Source organism: Oncorhynchus mykiss, unplaced genomic scaffold (genome assembly GCF_013265735.2).
Source record: "Oncorhynchus mykiss isolate Arlee unplaced genomic scaffold, USDA_OmykA_1.1 un_scaffold_229, whole genome shotgun sequence".
Classification (NCBI taxonomy): Eukaryota; Metazoa; Chordata; class Actinopteri; order Salmoniformes; family Salmonidae; genus Oncorhynchus; species Oncorhynchus mykiss.
Genome location: NW_023493697.1, coordinates 531245 through 553900, shown reverse-complemented (window position 1 = coordinate 553900; position 22656 = coordinate 531245). Strand labels below are relative to the sequence as shown.

Below are 22656 nucleotides of genomic sequence, written 5' to 3'. Positions count from 1 at the left end.
AGCGCTGTCTTAGGCGTCTCACAGTACGGACATTGCAATTTATTGCCCTGGTCACATCTGCAGTCCTCATGCCTCCTTGCAGCATGCCTAAGACACGTTCACACAGATGAGCAGGGACCCTGGACATCTTTCTTTTGGTGTTTCCAGATTCAGTAGAAAGGCCTCTTTAGTGTCCTAAGTTTTCATAACTGTGACCTTAATTGCCTACCGTCTGCAAGCTGTTGGTGTCTTAACAACCGTTCCACAGGTGCATGTTCATTAATTGTTTATGGGTCATTGAACAAGCATGGGAAACAGTGTTAAAACTCTTTACAATGAAGATCTGTGAAGTTATTTGGATTTTTACGAATGATCTTTGAAAGACAGGGTCCTGAAAAAGATACATACAATTTTTTGCTGAGTTTAGAACGACAATATAGAACGGCAATACAGAATGACAATATAGAATGACAATATGTAATGGCAATATAGAATGGCAATATAGAATGGCAAAATAGAATGACAATATAGAATGGCAAAATAGAATGACAATATAGAATGGCAATATAGAAATGCTCATGATATGAGCTTGCATTTGATGCGATCTGATTGGAAGTCGTGATGTCAGTGCTGTGTTGTGTCCATCTGTCCCTGCAGGGTATCAGCGGCACGGTTCTGAGCAGTGACAACCTGCAGGTCCTAGGTAACATGGTGTGTGTTCTGGACGGTTCCTACATCCAGAACTCTGACCAGCTCATCCTGCAGAAACTACAAAACTGTAATGACCTCACCGACGAACAGGTGGCTGCCATAGAAACGCTGCTGACGTCTGGGAGAACACAGTACGGGTAAGTCAACATGGAAACATGGAATTAAACAAACGCATCTGACTGACTGGTCTGAAACTGACTGATTGACTAGGCTGAAACTAACGGACTGACTGACTGGGTAGAAACTGACTGACTGACTGGGCTGAAACTGACTGACTGACTGGGCTGAAACTGACTGGGCTGAAACTGACTGACTGACTGGGCTGAAACTGACTGACTGACTGGGCTGAAACTGACTGGGCTGAAACTGACTGACTGACTGACTGGGCAGAAACTGACTGACTGACTGGGCAGAAACTGACTGACTGACTGACTGGGCTGAAACTGACTGACTGACTGGGCTGAAACTGACTGACTGACTGACTGGGCTGAAACTGACTGACTGGGCTGAAACTGACTGACTGACTGACTGACTGGGCTGAAACTAACTGACTGACTGGGCTGAAACTGACTGACTGACTGACTGGGCTGAAACTGGCTGACTGACTGGGCTGACTGGGATGAAACTGACTGACTGACTGACTGGGCTGAAACTAACTGACTGACTGGGCTGAAACTGACTGGGCTGAAACTGACTGACTGACTGGGCTGAAACTGACTGACTGACTGACTGACTGACTGGGCTGAAACTGACTGACTGACTGGGCTGAAACTGACTGACTGACTGACTGGGCAGAAACTTATTGACTGACTGGGCAGAAACTGACTGACTGACTGACTGGGCTGAAACTGACTGACTGACTGGGCTGAAACTGACTGACTGGGCTGAAACTGACTGACTGACTGGGCTGAAACTGACTGACTGACTGACTGGGCTGAAACTGGCTGACTGACTGACTGACTGGGCTGAAACTGACTGGCTGAAACTGACTGACTGGGCTGAAACTGACTGACTGACTGACTGGGCTGAAACTGGCTGACTGACTGACTGACTGGGCTGAAACTGACTGGCTGAAACTGACTGACTGGGCTGAAACTGACTGACTGACTGACTGACTGGCCTGAAACTGACTGGGCTGAAACTGACTGACTGACTGGCCTGAAACTGACTGGGCTGAAACTGACTGACTGATTGGGCTGAAACTGACCGACTGGGCTGAAACTGACTAACTGGGAAGAAATTGACTGATTGGGCTGAACCTGTAGCTGAAGTTAGGATTGGGCCCTAAAATGTAAACAGTATATGTCAGATACACTGATGTACTTGTTTCCTGTCAACAGTATAGTTGAGTTTGTACTGTGTGAGTTTCCTGTCAACAGTATAGTTGAGTCTGTACTGTGAGAGTTTCCTGTCAACGGTATAGTTGAGTCTGTACTGTGAGAGTTTCCTGTCAACAGTATAGTTGAGTCTGTACTGTGTGAGTGAGTTTCCTGTCAACAGTATAGTTGAGTCTTTACTGTGTGTTTCTCCAGACTCCCAGCTACCTGGACCAGAGAGACCCTGGACAACCTGGGCGTTCTACCTCTCTACCTGACATCCTCCTTCTACAAGAACTTCTCTAAGGTCACAAACCACGACATCTGGCTGTGTGCATGCATGCTGTGTGTGTGCGCGCATGCTGTCTGTGTGTGTGTGTGTGTGTGTGTGTGCGTGCATGCTGTGTGTGTGCGCGCATGCTGTCTGTGTGTGTGTGTGTGTGTGTGTGTGTGTTGTGTGTGTGTGTGTAGGTGTGTGTAGGTGTGTGTAGGTGTGTGTAGGTGTGTGTGTAGGTGTGTGTGTAGGTGTGTGTGTAGGTGTGTGTGTGTGTGTGTGTGTGTGTGTGTGCGTGCGTGTGTGTGTTTGTGTGCGTGTGTGTGTGTGTTTACAGGCTGTGTTGTGTTGTTCTCCAGAAAGTAAAAGGCCAGTTCCTACAGTCATTCCTGAAGGTGTTGAGGAAGAATGGAACGTCCAGACAGAAGAAGAGGAGGATGAAGACGGCTATCAGACAGTCCATCATCGACCAATCACAGTCCAAACGCTCCATAGGTGTGTCCACCCTGCACTAATATATCATTACTGTCTGTCTGTCTCTCTCCTCCCTCCTCCTGCTGAAAAGGGAATAACTGTCTGTCTGTCTTGTCTGTCTGTCTGTCTGTCTGTCTGTCTGTCTGTCTGTCTGTCTGTCTGTCTGTCTGTCTGTCTGTCTGTCTGTCTGTCTGTCTATAGTGAGTGAATAACAGTACTCTCCTCTCTGTCCATAGTGAGTGAATAACAGTACTCTCCTCCCTGTCCTAGCGAGTGAATGCACAGTGGGAAATATCACTCAGGTCACGATCAGTGAGAATACGTTCCCCTTCAACTACGAGACCGTGACCAAGTTCAACTGCTGCCTGACGGCCAAGACAGTCGTTGACAACCTGGACGCCATCACCGCCAATGTGGACGACCTGGAATACCTTGAAGTGGTCCTGGCGAGACTCAGAGAGGTACTGTACGCTTTCAGACAAAGAGTCAACTTTATTCACCAAGTACATTAACGCAGTCAGAATGTTACCTGGTGATATGTTGCTGTTGGTGATAGACAACGCAGTCAGAATGTTACCTGGTGATATGGTGCTGTTGGTGATAGACAACACAGTCAGAATGTTACCTGGTGATATGGTGCTGTTGGTGATAGACAACACAGTCAGAATGTGACTTGGTGATATGGTGCTGTTGGGGATAGACAACACAGTCAGAATGTGACTTGGTGATATGGTGCTGTTGGTGATAGACCACACAATCAGAATATTACCTGGTGATATGGTTCTGCTAGTGATAGACAACACAGTCAGAATGTTACCTGGTGATATGGTGCTGTTGGTGATAGACAACACAGTCAGAATGTTACCTGGTGATATGGTGCTGTTGGGGATAGACAACACAGTCAGAATGTTACCTGGTGATAGGGTGCTGTTGGTGACAGCATTTAGAGACAGAATACAGGCAGGGGAGTTAACACAAAGTGAATTTACCTTATACAAATAGGTATGTTGAACATAGAGCTGTATAACATAGAGCTGTATAACATAGAGCTGATTGAGGCGATGACTGGTTTTTATTGACTTATGTTATGGAGTATCGCTTGATTCACATGTACGGTACACACACATCTTACCTGATATAAATACATTATCTTTACATCTGACCTGATGTAAATACATTATCATTACATCTGACCTGATGTAAATACATTATCTTTACATCTGACCTGATATAAATACATTATCAATGCATCTTACCTGATATAAATACATTATCAATACTACATCTGACCTGATATAAATACATTATCAATGCATCTTACCTGATGTAAATACATTATCATTACATCTGACCTGATGTAAATACATTATCATTACATCTGACCTGATATAAATAAATACATTATCATTATATCTGACCTGATGTAGATACATTATCATTACATCTTACCTGATGTAAATACATTATCATTACATCTGACCTGATGTAGATACATTATCATTACATCTTACCTGATGTAAATACATTATCGTTATATCTGACCTGATGTATATACATTAGCATTACATGTGACCTGATGTAAATATATTATCATTACATCTGACCTGATATAAATAAATACATTATCATTATATCTGACCTGATATAAATACATTATTATTACATCTGACCTGGTGTAAATACATTATCATTACATATGACCTGATATAAATACATTATCATTACATCTGACCTGATATACATAAATACATTATCATTTCATCTGAGCTGATGTAACTACATTATCATCATGTCTGATTAACAGAGAGGATGTACAGATAGTATGACATGGGTGATATGAAGCTTTATCTTCCTGTTAGATTATGTGACTGTACTTCCTGTTTCCTGTTTCCTGTGTCCCGCCCCGTCAGGCCTACTCCGCAAACTCCACCATCCCAGAAGCGAAGGTGCAGGTTCTTGGGCCGGCTTCGCGCGTTGCCACTAACGCTGACATCACCATGTGGAACATCACCAAGATCGACACACTGTCAGCTCTGATGGACTCCTCCAATGGAAACTGGGATGCTGCCATGGTAGCCAGATATATTTGTCTGTCTGTCTGTCAAGTGATTAACCAATCAATCAGTCGGCCATTTACCAATCTATTCATGTCCCCCCTATAGGTGCAGGCCATCATCAGTAAGTACCTGAGGAACTCAGGAAATACTCTGGGCAGTGCAGAGCTCAACTCCATCGGAGGACCCAACCTGTGTTCACTAGACATCAGCCTCCTGAAGACCATTACACAGAGTAGCCTGAGGTAAGACCGAGAGGAGGAGCCAACCTGTGTTCACTAGACACCAGCCTCCTGAGGAGGACCCAACCTGTGTTCACTAGACATCAGCCTCCTGTAGACCATTACACAGAGTAGCCTGAGGTAAGACCGAGAGGAGGACCCAACCTGTGTTCACTAGACATCAGCCTCCTGAAGACCATTACACAGAGTAGCCTGAGGTAAGACCGAGAGGAGGAGCCAACCTGTGTTCACTAGACACCAACCTCCTGAGGAGGAGCCAACCTGTGTTCACTAGACACCAGCCTCCTGAGGAGGACCCAACCTGTGTTCACTAGACACCAGCCTCCTGTAGATCATTACACAGAGTAGCCTGAGGTAAGACCGAGAGGAAGACCCTCCTGTGTTCACTAGACACCAGCCTCCTGTAGATCATTACACAGAGTAGCCTGAGGTAAGACCGAGAGGAGGACCCAACCTGTGTTCACTAGACACCAGCCTCCTGAGGAGTACCCAACCTGTGTTCACTAGACACCAGCCTCCTGAGGAGGACCCAACCTGTGTTCACTAGACACCAGCCTCCTGTAGACCATTACACAGAGTAGCCTGAGGTAAGACCGAGAGGAGGAGCCAACCTGTGTTCACTAGACACCAGCCTCCTGAGGAGGACCCAACCTGTGTTCACTAGACACCAGCCTCCTGTAGACCATTACACAGAGTAGCCTGAGGTAAGACCGAGAGGAGGAGCCAACCTGTGTTCACTAGACACCAGCCTCCTGTAGCCTATAACACAGTAATGTAATAGTAATAACTGTTACCTTTATTACTAAGATGTGGGTAACAGGGCCAACATTTTTCATAGGAAAACATGTAACACTTAGCCGCTATGCTAACACTAGCTTGCCACCATCCTGAAGGCCATGACTACAGAGGAGAGCCAAACCGAAGAGACAGAGGCTCCTCCCCTCCCCCCCGTTACCGTGGAAACGCCACAGAGGCTCCTCCCCTCCCCCGCGTTACCGTGGGAACACCACAGAGGCTCCTCCCCTCCCCCCGTTACCATGGAAACACCACAGAGGCTTGTTGTGTTGATGTGTGATGTCAGACAATAAGACGGTTGTGTTGACGTGTGATGTCAGACAATAAGACGGTTGTGTTGGTGTGTGATGTCAGACGGTTGTGTTGACATGTGATGTCAGACGGTTGTGTTGATGTGTGATGTCAGACAATAAGACGGTTGTGTTGACGTGTGATGTCAGACAGTAAGACGTGTGATGCCAGACGGTAAGACGGTTGATATCTGTTTCACCGTGTTGCAGTAAGGCCAATGCCCTGACGGTGACCAACTGCAACATAATGAAGAAGAGAACGCTGTTCATCATCGCTGAAGGAGCCTTCCAGAGCCGCAGTACTGTCTCTGCTACCTCCTACCAGCTAACACAGCCATACATAGGTACCTCCTACCAGCTAACACAGCCATACATAGGTACCTCCTACCAGCTAACACAGCCATACATAGGTACCTCCTACCAGCTAACACAGCCATACATAGGTACCTCCTACCAGCTAACACAGCCATACATAGGTACCTCCTACCAGCTAACACAGCCATACATAGGTACCTCCTACCAGCTAACACAGCCATACATAGGTACCTCCTACCAGCTAACACAGCCATACATAGGTACCTCCTACCAGCTAACACAGCCATACATAGGTACCTCCTACCAGCTAACACAGCCATACATAGGTACCTCCTACCAGCTAACACAGCCATACATAGATACCTCCTACCAGCTAACACAGCCATACATAGGTACCTCTCCCTCCTACCAGCTAACACAGCCATACATAGGTACCTCCTACCAGCTAACACAGCCATACATAGGTACCTCCTACCAGCTAACACAGCCATACATAGATACCTCCTACCAGCTAACACAGCCATACATAGGTACCTCCTACCAGCTAACACAGCCATACATAGGTACCTCCTACCAGCTAACACAGCCATACATAGATACCTCCTACCAGCTAACACACCATACATACATACATAACATACATACAGTTGAAGTCGGAAGTTTAGATACGAGTCTACTCTGTCTGACCACTAGGTGGTGCTGACTCAGTCTACTCTGTCTGTCCACTAGGGGGTGCTGATTCAGTCTACTCTGTCTGTCCACTAGGTGGTGCTGATTCAGTCTACTCTGTCTGTCCACTAGGGGGTGCTGATTCAGTCTACTCTGTCTGTCCACTAGGTGGTGCTGATTCAGTCTACTCTGTCTGTCCACTAGGTGGTGCTGACTCAGCCTACTCTGTCTGTCCACTAGGTGGTGCTGATTCAGTCTACTCTGTCTGTCCACTAGGTGGTGCTGACTCAGCCTACTCTGTCTGACCACTAGGTGGTGCTTACTCAGTCTACTCTGTCTGACCACTAGGTGGTGCTGACTCAGTCTACTCTGTCTGACCACTAGGTGGTGCTTACTCATTCTACTCTCTGTCTGACCACTAGGTGGTGCTTACTCAGTCTACTCTGTCTGACCACTAAAGTGGTGCTGACTCAGCCTACTCTCTGTCTGTCCACTAGGTGGTGCTGACTCAGCCTACTCTGTCTGTCCACTAGGTGGTGCTGACTCAGCCTACTCTGTCTGACCACTAGGTGGTGCTGACTCAGCCTACTCTGTCTGTCCACTAGGTGGTGCTGACTCAGTCTACTCTCTGTCTGTCCACTAGGTGGTGCTGACTCAGTCTACTCTCTGTCTGTCCACTAGGTGGTGCTGACTCAGCCTACTCTCTGTCTGTCCACTAGGTGGTGCTGACTCAGCCTACTCTCTGTCTGTTCACTAGGTGGTGCTGACTCAGCCTACGTCCAGCGTCTGTCCACCTCTAACATCAGTATGGACATGGACACTTTCATCAGCCTGGACCCTACTGTTATACAGGTGTGTATGTGTGTGCGTTTCTACCTACCTACCTACCTACCTACCTACCTACCTACATACATACCCGTCTGTCTGTCTGTCGTTATCCCCCTAACCCCTCCACCTTCAGACTCTGGGTGTGAGCCAGGTCAAAGGTCTGCTGGGTTCTAACCTGCCAGAGCTGAAGAGCTATGAGAACCAGAGCATGGTCCGGACCTGGATCAGCACCCGTTTCCAGGCCGACCTGGACTATCTGGGGCTGGGTCTGAAGGGAGGCAAGGCTGACCCCAGCACGGTTGGCGTGGGAACCATCTTTCTTCCTACCAGTGCAGGGGTAACTGGAGGAGCTGGGCCAGTCAACACCGTGGCTGGAGGAGCTGCTGCTACTACTACAGGTACAACATAACCGTTCCTTTTTATCTATGAAAGATCAGTCGGTTCTCTTTCATTTCTCTGTGAGCTCCGAGAGAGAGATTTATGATTTGAGGTTCAGTGAACAAAGTTATAATGTATGTTTTGTTTCTGTGTAGCGAGCGGCGGAGCGATCAACAGACCAACGTTCGGCCTCCACCTTCTCCTCGCCACTCTGGCCGTCGCTGTCCTGTACATTCTACACTGATTTAAACACTGATTTCAGAGATTTTATATTTCAGAGTGAGAGAGTTAACCGACTCCATAGCATCGAGTCGCATTCGGCTCAGACAGGGAAAAACACAATGTAAAGTTCTCAAACAGGAAACAAAAATGTATAAATTTAGAGTCAGGTAGCGCCTTAGATATTGTAAATATCACTGAATACAAGGATATATACTATCAAAAGACTATCAAACAATCTAGCACTTTAGTCACGTCAGTGTTTCTGCTCTGACAAGTTCTGCATTTTGATTTAAGTGTGTTCACTTTGTATGTTGTTCTGTCTTGGTGGTTGGAATGAAGTCTGTTCTGTCTTGGTGGTTGGAATGAAGTCTGTTCTGTCTTGGTGGTTGGAATGAAGTCTGTTCTGTCTTGGTGGTTGGAATGAAGTCTGTTCTGTCTTGGTGGTTGGAATGAAGTCTGTTCTGTCTTGGTGGTTGGAATGAAGTCTGTTCTGTCTTGGTGGTTGGAATGAAGTCTGTTCTGTCTTGGTGGTTGGAATGAAGTCTGTTCTGTCTTGGTGGTTGGAATGAAGTCTGTTCTGTCTTGGTGGTTGGAATGAAGTCTGTTCTGTCTTGGTGGTTGGAATGAAGTCTGTTCTGTCTTGGTGGTTGGAATGAAGTCTGTTCTGTCTTGGTGGCTGGAACGTTGTTTAAAGAATCATTTGTAGGGCTCTATTCAGTCTGTGTAGCTGAAAGGTCATTTCCTATTGAGCCAAGATCTGCAGCATTTACCATGAATGCAGTCTATGCTACGGGAACATTGCCTTTCAATTGAAATGATGCTGAACTTCCACAATGTGGATTGAATAGAGCCATTTTGTCTTTGCCTTCGGGTGAAAATATGAAAGTATTTCATTAGATGACAAAGAAGTCTTGTGTTGGTGATGTCGTCTTTCTGGGACAGCCATTTGTTTTCTCAGGGTTAGTATCTCCAACACTTATCCACCGAGCCAAAACCCTGTTCAATGTCATGACAACCAATTCCTCTAGTGCAGAATGATTCTGTCGTTAGAATGTCACTGTGTTTTTGTTCATGTCAGCTCAAACTGTTGACTGTCTTCTCAATGCTGTCATTTGATGATACTAAATAGCAGATGTTGAATGTATGATTTAATTAATAAAAATTTATATTATTACACAATCCCCCCCCCCAATTTTTTCAATGTATTTATAAAGAAATAAACAGCCTATGAACTAACAGCTGATAATTAAAAAAAAATACGTTTTTCTACAAATTAACAAAACATTTTAGCGGTTGTGAAATGATTGTATTTTTCAGGGCTTCAGTTTATTCCTAACAAACCAGTACAGTACTCAATCAGAAAGACTCACAGTGCTGCATTGAGACAATTATAGTAATATAACTTACAGATCATACAACAACCATGAATACTCACATTCTATGTTGTCTATTTCTATGGCACACATATTTTACCGTTGCCAAGGCAGCGGTGAACTGCATAGCAAGGGACAGGGCGGGATGGAACACTGTCAATGACAATTAAATTGTTCTATTGAGTTAAATCTAATTTAAGTCGTACATTTTTGCCGTTGCCAAGGCAACCGTTAACTGCATAGCAAGGGACAGGGCAGGATGGGACGGAACACTGTCAATGACAACATTCTGTGACAGTTAAATTGTTCTATTGAGTTAAACTAATTGGTCTTTCAAACACGTGGTAGCCTGCTGTGCAGTTCTACTGGGTGGAAGCTGAGAGAAACAACAGACTGTGTTGGAAGAGCAACTTGTCTCAGAAGACAAGACACAATGTTGTAGCTAGCTTCCCAAAAGACACGGGAGTCTCCTGCTGGTTATTATGGGCTTATAAGCGCTTATAAACCCCCAGGATGGTCTTGCAGGAGGGACACGTGTGCTTGGCGTCTTTGAGCCTGTCGAAACAGAACGGGATGAGACAGCAACCCAGAACAAACCTGAGGAGGAGGAACAACAACGGTCAAACATTGTATGGAGATGCATCTTAAGGCCTAAAAGGGATTTTATTTCTCTTAATCACAATCATTTACCAATTAAATACATTTTGTATAAAAATTCAAACATTCAAATATCTCATTAAATATAGTATATGCATATTTGCACAAATGCATTTCAACCTGAATGAAGTCAGCTTAAACATTTTGGTTTCATTTTGTTAAAACACAGATTTTTTACATTTATTTTATTTCACCTTTATTTAACCAGGTAGGCTAGTTGAGAACACCTTTATTTAACCAGGTAGGCTAGTTGAGAACACCTTTATTTAACCAGGTAGGCTAGTTGAGAACAAGTTCTCATTTACAATTGCGACCTGGCCAAGATAAAGCAAAGCAGTTCGACACATACAACAACACACAGTTACACATGGAATAAACAAACATACAGTCAATAATACAGTAGAAGAAAAGAAAGAAAGTCTATATACAGTGAGTGCAAATGAGGTGAGATAAGGGAGTTAAAGGCAATAAATAGGCCCTGGTGGCGAAGTCATGACAATATGGCAATTAAACACTGGAATTGTGGATAAATACTTAATCTTTCTATCTGTAAAATACCAAAGTCGTAGGTAAAAATTCATTTTTTGGTGCATTTTCCCCAAAAAGAAAATGTTATCTAGAATAAACAATTGACCAACATTTCAACAATTCCCTCTGGGCCAAGTCTGGAGAAAACATCGAAGCATAACCTCACAACATGTGGTGAAGGAAGAGGACTCTGAAGCTGAGAGAAATTAGCTTGGTTTGTGGGGAAAGAGTCTGACTTTCAGGAAATGGCAGTTAAAAAAGACAAGTACACTGAAATTAGACGACCAATTAGACGACCAATTAGACGACCAATTAGACGACCGAAGCCTAATTTACACCCAATCACAACCTCGTCAAAGTAAGTTACGAAATATAGTCCAGTTTGTAACAGTCTTTATGAAAAGGGCTTTTATTAAATTATGTGTCATTTAATGTAGTGAGCTTTGAAACTGATTGATTCATTGTTTGTTTTTTTATTGACGGTAGTATGATAAACAAAAACAAATACATACATTTTCATCAAGTTTGACATTTGTTTGTTTATTTTGTGAAAATAACTAATTAAAATAAATAATAAAATTACTAATATTAAGTGGATTAAAATACTGACCTGGACCCACTGACTAACAGTAGGATTGGCTTTCAACACACACACTCTCTCTCTCTCTCTCTCTCGTACGTACCCACAGAAGAAGAGTCCTCCACAGAAGAGGTAGGTGAGGACACCAGAGGAGAAGTCAACCTTAGTGACCACGGTCTGGTGACAGGTAGGACAGGTCATCTGGACAGGACTGTCCCCAAACGCACCGATGGCCACTGGAGGAGGGGGAGGGGGGGGGGGGAGAGTATTAGTTCATTCTCTAATGCATTAACGTGTTAATTAATTCATTCCTACAGTACCTCAAAGCATGGCTTCATTCATTTATCAATTCATCCATTAAATTCATTCATTCATCCATTCATTATTTACTTTCTTCCAACTATCTGTCCACTGAAAACACACGACTGTTTAACTTCCTTTATAGTTAACAAGAGTTTCACTCAACCCAAAGTACAGTAGGACATACCAACAGGCACCTGGACGTTGGCCATCCTCCCTGAGAGGAAAGAGAGTTGAGGACTAACAGAGAACACACAGAAAGACGTACAATACACCAATGGAACTCAACAAAGAGTGTTAACCATAGAGAAAACATTCAAACTACAAATAATAGTCTTATTTTTTGATAAGCTTACATTTTTCATCATTACTTTTCCAATAACAGACACACATCTCTTATAAAGTACTTACAGATCTGCTGTAAGGGAGAGTCTTACTGCTCTGCTGGTCCAAAAGGAGTCTGTTACTGTTCTACTACTCAGTAACACAGGAGGGTGAACGGAGTCAGTAGCCGGATCCGCCCATCCTACCAAACAGCCTGTCCTGTTATCTACTGTCCTGTCTCCTACCAAACAGCCTATCCTGCTATCTACTGTACCCTGTCTCCTACCACACAGCCTGTCCTGTTATCTACTGTCCTGTCTCCTACCAAACAGCCTATACTGTTATCTACTGTCCTGTCTCCTACCAAACAGCCTACCCTGTTATCTACTGTCCTGTCTCCTACCAAACAGTCTACCCTGTTATCTACTGTCCTGTCTCCCACCAAACAGCCTATACTGTTATCTACTGTCCTGTCTCCTACCAAACAGCCTACCCTGTTATCTACTGTCCTGTCTCCTACCAAACAGCCTATCCTGTTATCTACTGTCCTGTCTCCTACCAAACAGCATATCCTGTTATCTACTGTCCTGTCTCCTACCAAACAGCCTACCCTGCTATCTACTGTCCTGTCTCCTACCAAACAGCCTATCCTGTTATCTACTGTCCTGTCTCCCACCAAACAGCCTATCCTGTTATCTACTGTCCTGCTATCTACTGTACTGTCTCCTACCAAACAGCCTATCCTGTTATCTACTGTCCTGTCTCCTACCAAACAGCCTATCCTGCTATCTACTGTCCCCTGCCCGTCTCCTACCAAACAGCCTATCCTGCTATCTACTGTCCTGTCTCCTACCACACAGCCTGTCCTGTTATCTACTGTCCTGTCTCCTACCAAACAGCCTACCCTGCTATCTACTGTACCCTGTCTCCTACCAAACAGCCTATCCTGTTATCTACTGTGCTGTCTCCTACCAAACAGCCTATCCTGCTATCTACTGTCCTGTCTCCTACCAAACAGCCTATACTGTTATCTACTGTCCTGTCTCCTACCAAACAGCCTACCCTGCTATCTACTGTCCTGTCTCCTATCAAACAGCCTACCCTGCTATCTACTGTCCTGTCTCCTACCAAACAGCCTATACTGTTATCTACTGTCCTGTCTCCTACCAAACAGCCTACCCTGCTATTTACTGTACCCTGTCTCCTACCAAACAGCATTTACTGCTATCCAAGTTATCGTTACTCAGTGTGTATAGAGCCAAGTTATCGTTACTCAGTGTGTATAGAGCCAAGTTATCATTACCCAGTGTGTATAGAGCCAAGTTATCGTTACTCAGTGTGTATAGAGCCAAGTTATCGTTCCTCATTGTGTATAGAGCCAAGTTATCGTTCCTCATGGTGTATAGAGCCAAGTTATCGTTCCTCATGGTGTATAGAGCCAAGTTATCATTACTCAGTGTGTATAGAGCCAAGTTATCGTTCCTCATGGTGTATAGAGCCAAGTTATCGTTCCTCATGGTGTATAGAGCCAAGTTATCATTACTCAGTGTGTATAGAGCCAAGTTATCGTTCCTCATTGTGTAAAGAGCCAAGTTATCATTACTCTGTGTGTATAGAGCCAAGTTATCACTACTCAGTGTGTATAGAGCCAAGTTATGGTTACTCAGTGTGTATAGAGCCAAGTTATCGTTACTCAGTGTGTATAGAGCCAAGTTATCGTTACTCATTGTGTATAGAGCCAAGTTGTCGTTACTCATTGTGTATAGAGCCAAGTTGTCATTACTCATTGTGTATAGAGCCAAGTTGTCATTACTCATTGTGTATAGAGCCAAGTTGTCATTACTCATTGTGTATAGAGCCAAGTTGTCATTACTCATTGTGTATAGAGCCAAGTTGTCATTACTCATTGTGTATAGAGCCAAGTTCTCATTACTCATTGTGTATAGAGCCAAGTTATGGTTACTCAGTGTGTATAGAGCCAAGTTATCGTTACTCATTGTGTATAGAGCCAAGTTATCGTTACTCATTGTGTATAGAGCCAAGTTATCGTTCCTCATTGTGTATAGAGCCAAGTTATCGTTCCTCATTGTGTATAGAGCCAAGTTATCGTTACTCATTGTGTATAGAGCCAAGTTATCGTTAGTCATTGTGTATAGAGCCAAGTTATCGTTACTCAGTGTGTATAGAGCCAAGTTATCATTACTAAGTGTGTATAGAGCCAAGTTATCGTTCCTCATTGTGTATAGAGCCAAGTTATCGTTCCTCAGAGCCAAGTTATCGTTACTCATTGTGTATAGAGCCAAGTTATCGTTAGTCATTGTGTATAGAGCCAAGTTATCATTACTCAGTGTGTATAGAGCCAAGTTATCATTACTAAGTGTGTATAGAGCCAAGTTAACATTACTCATTGTGTATAGAGCCAAGTTATCGTTCCTTATTGTGTATAGAACCAAGTTATCGTTCCTTATTGTGTATAGAGCCAAGTTATCGTTCCTTATTGTGTATAGAACCAAATTATCGTTCCTTATTGTGTATAGAACCAAGTTATCGTTCCTTATTGTGTATAGAACCAAGTTATCGTTCCTTATTGTGTATAGAACCAAACAGTCTACCCTGTTATCTACTGTCCTGTCTCCCACCAAACAGCCTATACTGTTATCTACTGTCCTGTCTCCTACCAAACAGCCTATCCTGTTATCTACTGTCCTGTCTCCTACCAAACAGCATATCCTGTTATCTACTGTCCTGTCTCCTACCAAACAGCCTACCCTGCTATCTACTGTCCTGTCTCCTACCAAACAGCCTATCCTGTTATCTACTGTCCTGTCTCCCACCAAACAGCCTATCCTGTTATCTACTGTCCTGCTATCTACTGTACTGTCTCCTACCAAACAGCCTATCCTGTTATCTACTGTCCTGTCTCCTACCAAACAGCCTATCCTGCTATCTACTGTCCCCTGCCCGTCTCCTACCAAACAGCCTATCCTGCTATCTACTGTCCTGTCTCCTACCACACAGCCTGTCCTGTTATCTACTGTCCTGTCTCCTACCAAACAGCCTACCCTGCTATCTACTGTACCCTGTCTCCTACCAAACAGCCTATCCTGTTATCTACTGTGCTGTCTCCTACCAAACAGCCTATCCTGCTATCTACTGTCCTGTCTCCTACCAAACAGCCTATACTGTTATCTACTGTCCTGTCTCCTACCAAACAGCCTACCCTGCTATCTACTGTCCTGTCTCCTATCAAACAGCCTACCCTGCTATCTACTGTCCTGTCTCCTACCAAACAGCCTATACTGTTATCTACTGTCCTGTCTCCTACCAAACAGCCTACCCTGCTATCTACTGTACCCTGTCTCCTACCAAACAGCATTTACTGCTATCCAAGTTATCGTTACTCAGTGTGTATAGAGCCAAGTTATCGTTACTCAGTGTGTATAGAGCCAAGTTATCATTACCCAGTGTGTATAGAGCCAAGTTATCGTTACTCAGTGTGTATAGAGCCAAGTTATCGTTCCTCATTGTGTATAGAGCCAAGTTATCGTTCCTCATGGTGTATAGAGCCAAGTTATCGTTCCTCATGGTGTATAGAGCCAAGTTATCATTACTCAGTGTGTATAGAGCCAAGTTATCGTTCCTCATGGTGTATAGAGCCAAGTTATCGTTCCTCATGGTGTATAGAGCCAAGTTATCATTACTCAGTGTGTATAGAGCCAAGTTATCGTTCCTCATTGTGTAAAGAGCCAAGTTATCATTACTCTGTGTGTATAGAGCCAAGTTATCACTACTCAGTGTGTATAGAGCCAAGTTATGGTTACTCAGTGTGTATAGAGCCAAGTTATCGTTACTCAGTGTGTATAGAGCCAAGTTATCGTTACTCATTGTGTATAGAGCCAAGTTGTCGTTACTCATTGTGTATAGAGCCAAGTTGTCATTACTCATTGTGTATAGAGCCAAGTTGTCATTACTCATTGTGTATAGAGCCAAGTTGTCATTACTCATTGTGTATAGAGCCAAGTTCTCATTACTCATTGTGTATAGAGCCAAGTTCTCATTACTCATTGTGTATAGAGCCAAGTTATGGTTACTCAGTGTGTATAGAGCCAAGTTATCGTTACTCATTGTGTATAGAGCCAAGTTATCGTTACTCATTGTGTATAGAGCCAAGTTATCGTTCCTCATTGTGTATAGAGCCAAGTTATCGTTCCTCATTGTGTATAGAGCCAAGTTATCGTTACTCATTGTGTATAGAGCCAAGTTATCGTTAGTCATTGTGTATAGAGCCAAGTTATCGTTACTCAGTGTGTATAGAGCCAAGTTATCATTACTAAGTGTGTATAGAGCCAAGTTATCGTTCCTCATTGTGTATAGAGCCAAGTTATCGTTCCTCAGAGCCAAGTTATCGTTACTCATTGTGTATAGAGCCAAGTTATCGTTAGTCATTGTGTATAGAGCCAAGTTATCGTTACTCAGTGTGTATAGAGCCAAGTTATCATTACTAAGTGTGTATAGAGCCAAGTTAACATTACTCATTGTGTATAGAGCCAAGTTATCGTTCCTTATTGTGTATAGAACCAAGTTATCGTTCCTTATTGTGTATAGAGCCAAGTTATCGTTCCTTATTGTGTATAGAACCAAATTATCGTTCCTTATTGTGTATAGAACCAAGTTATCGTTCCTTATTGTGTATAGAACCAAGTTATCGTTCCTTATTGTGTATAGAACCAAGTTATCGTTCCTTATTGTGTATAGAACCAAGTTATCGTTCCTTATTGTGTATAGAACCAAGTTATCGTTCCTCATTGTGTATAGAGCCAAGTTATCGTTCCTCATGGTGTATAGAGCCAAGTTATCGTTCCTCATGGTGTATAGAGCCAAGTTATCATTACTCAGTGTGTATAGAGCCAAGTTATCGTTCCTCATGGTGTATAGAGCCAAGTTATCGTTCCTCATGGTGTATAGAGCCAAGTTATCATTACTCAGTGTGTATAGAGCCAAGTTATCGTTCCTCATTGTGTAAAGAGCCAAGTTATCATTACTCTGTGTGTATAGAGCCAAGTTATCACTACTCAGTGTGTATAGAGCCAAGTTATGGTTACTCAGTGTGTATAGAGCCAAGTTATCGTTACTCAGTGTGTATAGAGCCAAGTTATCGTTACTCATTGTGTATAGAGCCAAGTTGTCGTTACTCATTGTGTATAGAGCCAAGTTGTCATTACTCATTGTGTATAGAGCCAAGTTGTCATTACTCATTGTGTATAGAGCCAAGTTGTCATTACTCATTGTGTATAGAGCCAAGTTGTCATTACTCATTGTGTATAGAGCCAAGTTGTCATTACTCATTGTGTATAGAGCCAAGTTCTCATTACTCATTGTGTATAGAGCCAAGTTATGGTTACTCAGTGTGTATAGAGCCAAGTTATCGTTACTCATTGTGTATAGAGCCAAGTTATCGTTACTCATTGTGTATAGAGCCAAGTTATCATTCCTCATTGTGTATAGAGCCAAGTTATCGTTCCTCATTGTGTATAGAGCCAAGTTATCGTTACTCATTGTGTATAGAGCCAAGTTATCGTTAGTCATTGTGTATAGAGCCAAGTTATCGTTACTCAGTGTGTATAGAGCCAAGTTATCATTACTAAGTGTGTATAGAGCCAAGTTATCGTTCCTCATTGTGTATAGAGCCAAGTTATCGTTCCTCAGAGCCAAGTTATCGTTACTCATTGTGTATAGAGCCAAGTTATCGTTAGTCATTGTGTATAGAGCCAAGTTATCGTTACTCAGTGTGTATAGAGCCAAGTTATCATTACTAAGTGTGTATAGAGCCAAGTTAACAAAACTCATTGTGTATAGAGCCAAGTTATCGTTCCTTATTGTGTATAGAACCAAGTTATCATTCCTTATTGTGTATAGAGCCAAGTTATCGTTCCTTATTGTGTATAGAACCAAATTATCGTTCCTTATTGTGTATAGAACCAAGTTATCGTTCCTTATTGTGTATAGAACCAAGTTATCGTTCCTTATTGTGTATAGAACCAAGTTATCGTTCCTTATTGTGTATAGAACCAAGTTATCGTTCCTTATTGTGTATAGAGCCAAGTTATCGTTCCTTATTGTGTATAGAGCCAAGTTATCGTTCCTTATTGTGTATAGAGCCAAGCTATCGTTCCTTATTGTGTATAGAGCCAAGTTATCGTTCCTTATTGTGTATAGAACCAAGTTATCGTTCCTTATTGTGTATAGAACCAAGTTATCGTTCCTTATTGTGTATAGAACCAAGTTATCGTTCCTTATTGTGTATAGAGCCAAGTTATCGTTCCTTATTGTGTATAGAACCAAGTTATCGTTCCTTATTGTGTATAGAACCAAGTTATCGTTCCTTATTGTGTATAGAGCCAAGTTATCGTTCCTTATTGTGTATAGAGCCAAGTTATCGTTCCTTATTGTGTATAGAGCCAAGTTATCGTTACTCATTGTGTATAGAACCAAGTTATCGTTCCTTATTGTGTATAGAGCCAAGTTATCGTTCCTTATTGTGTATAGAGCCAAGTTATCGTTCCTTATTGTGTATAGAGCCAAGTTATCGTTCCTTATTGTGTATAGAGCCAAGTTATCGTTCCTTATTGTGTATAGAGCCAAGTTATCGTTCCTTATTGTGTATAGAACCAAGTTATCGTTCCTTATTGTGTATAGAACCAAGTTATCGTTCCTTATTGTGTATAGAGCCAAGTTATCGTTCCTTATTGTGTATAGAGCCAAGTTATCGTTCCTTATTGTGTATAGAGCCAAGTTATCGTTCCTTATTGTGTATAGAACCAAGTTATCGTTACTCATCGTGTTCTATATTATTCTTCTATTATTTCTCTCTGCATTGTTGGGACGGGCCTGTAAAAATGTCACTGTTAGTCTAGACCTGTTGTTTAAGAAGCATGTGACAAATAACATTAGATTTGATCTAAAATAGCCCACTACTTTAGACCAGAGCCTCATGGCACCCTATTCCCTCTATAGTCCACTACTTTAGACCAGAGCTTCATGGCACCCTATTCCCTCTATAGTCCACTATTTTAGACCAGAGCCTCATGGCACCCTATTCCCTCTATAGTCCACTACTTTAGACCAGAGCCTTATGGCACCCTATTCCCTCTATAGTCCACTACTTTAGACCAGAGCCTTATGGCACCCTATTCCCTCTATAGTCCACTACTTTAGACCAGAGCCTTATGGCACCCTATTCCCTCTATAGTCCACTACTTTAGACCAGAGCCTTATGGCACCCTATTCCCTCTATAGTCCACTACTTTAGACCAGAGCCTTATGGCACCCTATGGCTGTCGAGGTGCAACCAGCGAACCATTAGGATGTTTGTCTCAGTGTTACAGGCGAGAGAGAAGAGCTAACGGACTGAAGAAGGGGAGCAGGTATAGGGAACAGTTGGGATGTTTGTCTCAGTGTTACAGGCGAGAGAGAAGAGCTAACGGACTGAAGGGGAGCAGGTATAGGGAACAGTTGGGCTGTTTGTCTCAGTGTTACAGGCGAGAGAGAAGAGCTAACGGACTGAAGAAGGGGAGCAGGTATAGGGAACAGTTGGGCTGTTTGTCTCAGTGTTACAGACGAGAGAGAAGAGCTAACGGACTGAAGAAGGGGAGCAGGTATAGGGAACAGTTGGGATGTTTGTCTCAGTGTTACAGGCGAGAGAGAAGAGCTAACGGACTGAAGAAGGGGAGCAGGTATAGGGAACAGTTGGGATGTTTGTCTCAGTGTTACAGACGAGAGAGAAGAGCTAACGGACTGAAGAAGGGGAGCAGGTATAGGGAACAGTTGGGCTGTTTGTCTCAGTGTTACAGACGAGAGAGAAGAGCTAACGGACTGAAGAAGGGGAGCAGGTACAGGGAACAGTTGGGCTGTTTGTCTCAGTGTTACAGACGAGAGAGAAGAGCTAACGGACTGAAGAAGGGGAGCAGGTACAGGGAACAGTTGGGATGTTTGTCTCAGTGTTACAGGCGAGAGAGAAGAGCTAACGGACTGAAGAAGGGGAGCAGGTACAGGGAACAGTTGGGCTGTTTGTCTCAGTGTTACAGACGAGAGAGAAGAGCTAACGGACTGAAGAAGGGGAGCAGGTACAGGGAACAGTTGGGCTGTTTGTCTCAGTGTTACAGATGACGAGAGAGAAGAGCTAACGGACTGAAGAAGGGGAGCAGGTATAGGGAACAGTTGGGCTGTTTGTCTCAGTGTTACAGACGAGAGAGAAGAGCTAACGGACTGAAGAAGGGGAGCAGGTACAGGGAACAGTTGGGCTGTTTGTCTCAGTGTTACAGACGAGAGAGAAGAGCTAAAGGACTGAAGAAGGGGAGCAGGTACAGGGAACAGTTGGGCTGTTTGTCTCAGTGTTACAGACGAAAGAGAAGAGCTAACGGACTGAAGAAGGGGAGCAGGTACAGGGAACAGTTGGGCTGTTTGTCTCAGTGTTACAGGCGAGAGAGAAGAGCTAACGGACTGAAGAAGGGGAGCAGGTACAGGGAACAGTTGGGCTGTTTGTCTCAGTGTTACAGACGAGAGAGAAGAGCTAAAGGACTGAAGAAGGGGAGCAGGTACAGGGAACAGTTGGGCTGTTTGTCTCAGTGTTACAGACGAGAGAGAAGAGCTAACGGACTGAAGAAGGGGAGCAGGTACAGGGAACAGTTGGGCTGTTTGTCTCAGTGTTACAGACGAGAGAGAAGAGCTAAAGGACTGAAGAAGGGGAGCAGGTACAGGGAACAGTTGGGCTGTTTGTCTCAGTGTTACAGACGAGAGAGAAGAGCTAACGGACTGAAGAAGGGGAGCAGGTACAGGGAACAGTTGGGCTGTTTGTCTCAGTGTTACAGACGAGAGAGAAGAGCTAAAGGACTGAAGAAGGGGAGCAGGTACAGGGAACAGTTGGGCTGTTTGTCTCAGTGTTACAGACGAGAGAGAAGAGCTAACGGACTGAAGAAGGGGAGCAGGTACAGGGAACAGTTGGGCTGTTTGTCTCAGTGTTACAGGCGAGAGAGAAGAGCTAACGGACTGAAGAAGGGGAGCAGGTATAGGGAACAGTTGGGCTGTTTGTCTCAGTGTTACAGACGAGAGAGAAGAGCTAAAGGACTGAAGAAGGGGAGCAGGTATAGGGAACAGTTGGGATGTTTGTCTCAGTGTTACAGACGAGAGAGAAGAGCTAACGGACTGAAGAAGGGGAGCAGGTACAGGGAACAGTTGGGCTGTTTGTCTCAGTGTTACAGACGAGAGAGAAGAGCTAAAGGACTGAAGAAGGGGAGCAGGTACAGGGAACAGTTGGGCTGTTTGTCTCAGTGTTACAGACGAAAGAGAAGAGCTAACGGACTGAAGAAGTGAAACCTTCTCTGAGCTGAAATGAGCAGCACGTGTTCTCAGGGTGCAGAACCAGGTTACGCTGATAATGCTCAGACCCACCCACCCAACACACACCCACCCACCCAACACAGAGACACGCCAGGTCATGAGAATCCAGCCACCTCTCAGGAAGTCATGTACCCAATCATCTAATGAAACATTATCCTTCCTCAGCATATTTTATGCGCCAATGATTGTATGTATGTATGTATGTATGTATGTATGTATGTATGTATAGTGTATCACTGGCAAACTGATTTCACAGACATGTGGGGCCCTCTACTGTCCATAAGGACAAGGTGATTGTATGTATGTATAGTGTATAGCTGGCAGACATGTGGGGCCCTCTACTGTCCATAAGGACAAGGTTCTACTCAGATACAATATGCAGGAAAATAACTGACACAGTGAAGGTTGGAGTGAAGTAGAAGGTACTCAACCAACGTCAGACCAGATGCAACCAGCAATCCTATTGGCTGTCGAGGTGCAACCAGCAATCCTATTGGCTGTCGAGGTGCAACCAGCAATCCTATTGGCTGTCGAAGGTGCAACCAGCAATCCTATTGGCTGTCGAGGTGCAACCAGCAATCCTATTGGCTGTCGAGGTGCAACCAGCAATCCTATTGGCTGTCGAGGTGCAAGCAGCAATCCTAATTGGCCGTCGAGGTGCAACCAGCAATCCTAATTGGCTGTCGAGGTGCAACCAGCAATCCTAATTGGCCGTCAGCTGAAGGCAAATGCATCTGGATTCTAACTTATGAGCGAGTCTGAAGAAAACGAGTAGTCCACAACGTGGTTGATTAAATTAAAACATTTTTAATGAGTAAAAATCTGTTCAATATTTGACATGTAAAACAGCTGCATCTTCTCTATACCTGAATTAACGTTACATAGAAAGACATTTTTAGCGATTCTTGTAAAAATAGATTCATTTAACAACAAAGTAACAAAAACAAAATA

The 22656-nt window shown here is 43.7% G+C and overlaps 2 protein-coding genes across 2 annotated transcripts; one reads left to right on the top strand and one right to left on the bottom strand.

The window, feature by feature from the left end:
- Nucleotides 1–636: 636 nt before the first annotated feature.
- Nucleotides 637–9726, top strand: LOC110516587 (mesothelin-like protein; the record flags this gene model as incomplete). The annotated part of the gene is given in 10 exon segments (XM_036973330.1): nucleotides 637–827; nucleotides 2223–2313; nucleotides 2640–2775; nucleotides 3025–3215; nucleotides 4665–4826; nucleotides 4917–5053; nucleotides 6346–6479; nucleotides 7877–7971; nucleotides 8081–8345; nucleotides 8481–9726. Coding segments are annotated over 10 exon segments (1491 nt in total), but the record flags the coding sequence as incomplete, so codon positions are not given.
- A 105-nt stretch (nucleotides 9727–9831) lies between these two features.
- Nucleotides 9832–12523, bottom strand: LOC110516790 (lipopolysaccharide-induced tumor necrosis factor-alpha factor homolog). Its single transcript, XM_036973331.1, has 4 exons — nucleotides 12397–12523; nucleotides 12173–12225; nucleotides 11789–11921; nucleotides 9832–10517 (listed from the first exon to the last, which is right to left on the bottom strand). The coding sequence occupies exons 2-4, from the start codon at nucleotides 12195–12197 to the stop codon at nucleotides 10409–10411; spliced, it is 267 nt and encodes an 88-aa protein (XP_036829226.1). The 5' UTR covers nucleotides 12198–12225; nucleotides 12397–12523; the 3' UTR covers nucleotides 9832–10408.
- Nucleotides 12524–22656: the final 10133 nt, after the last annotated feature.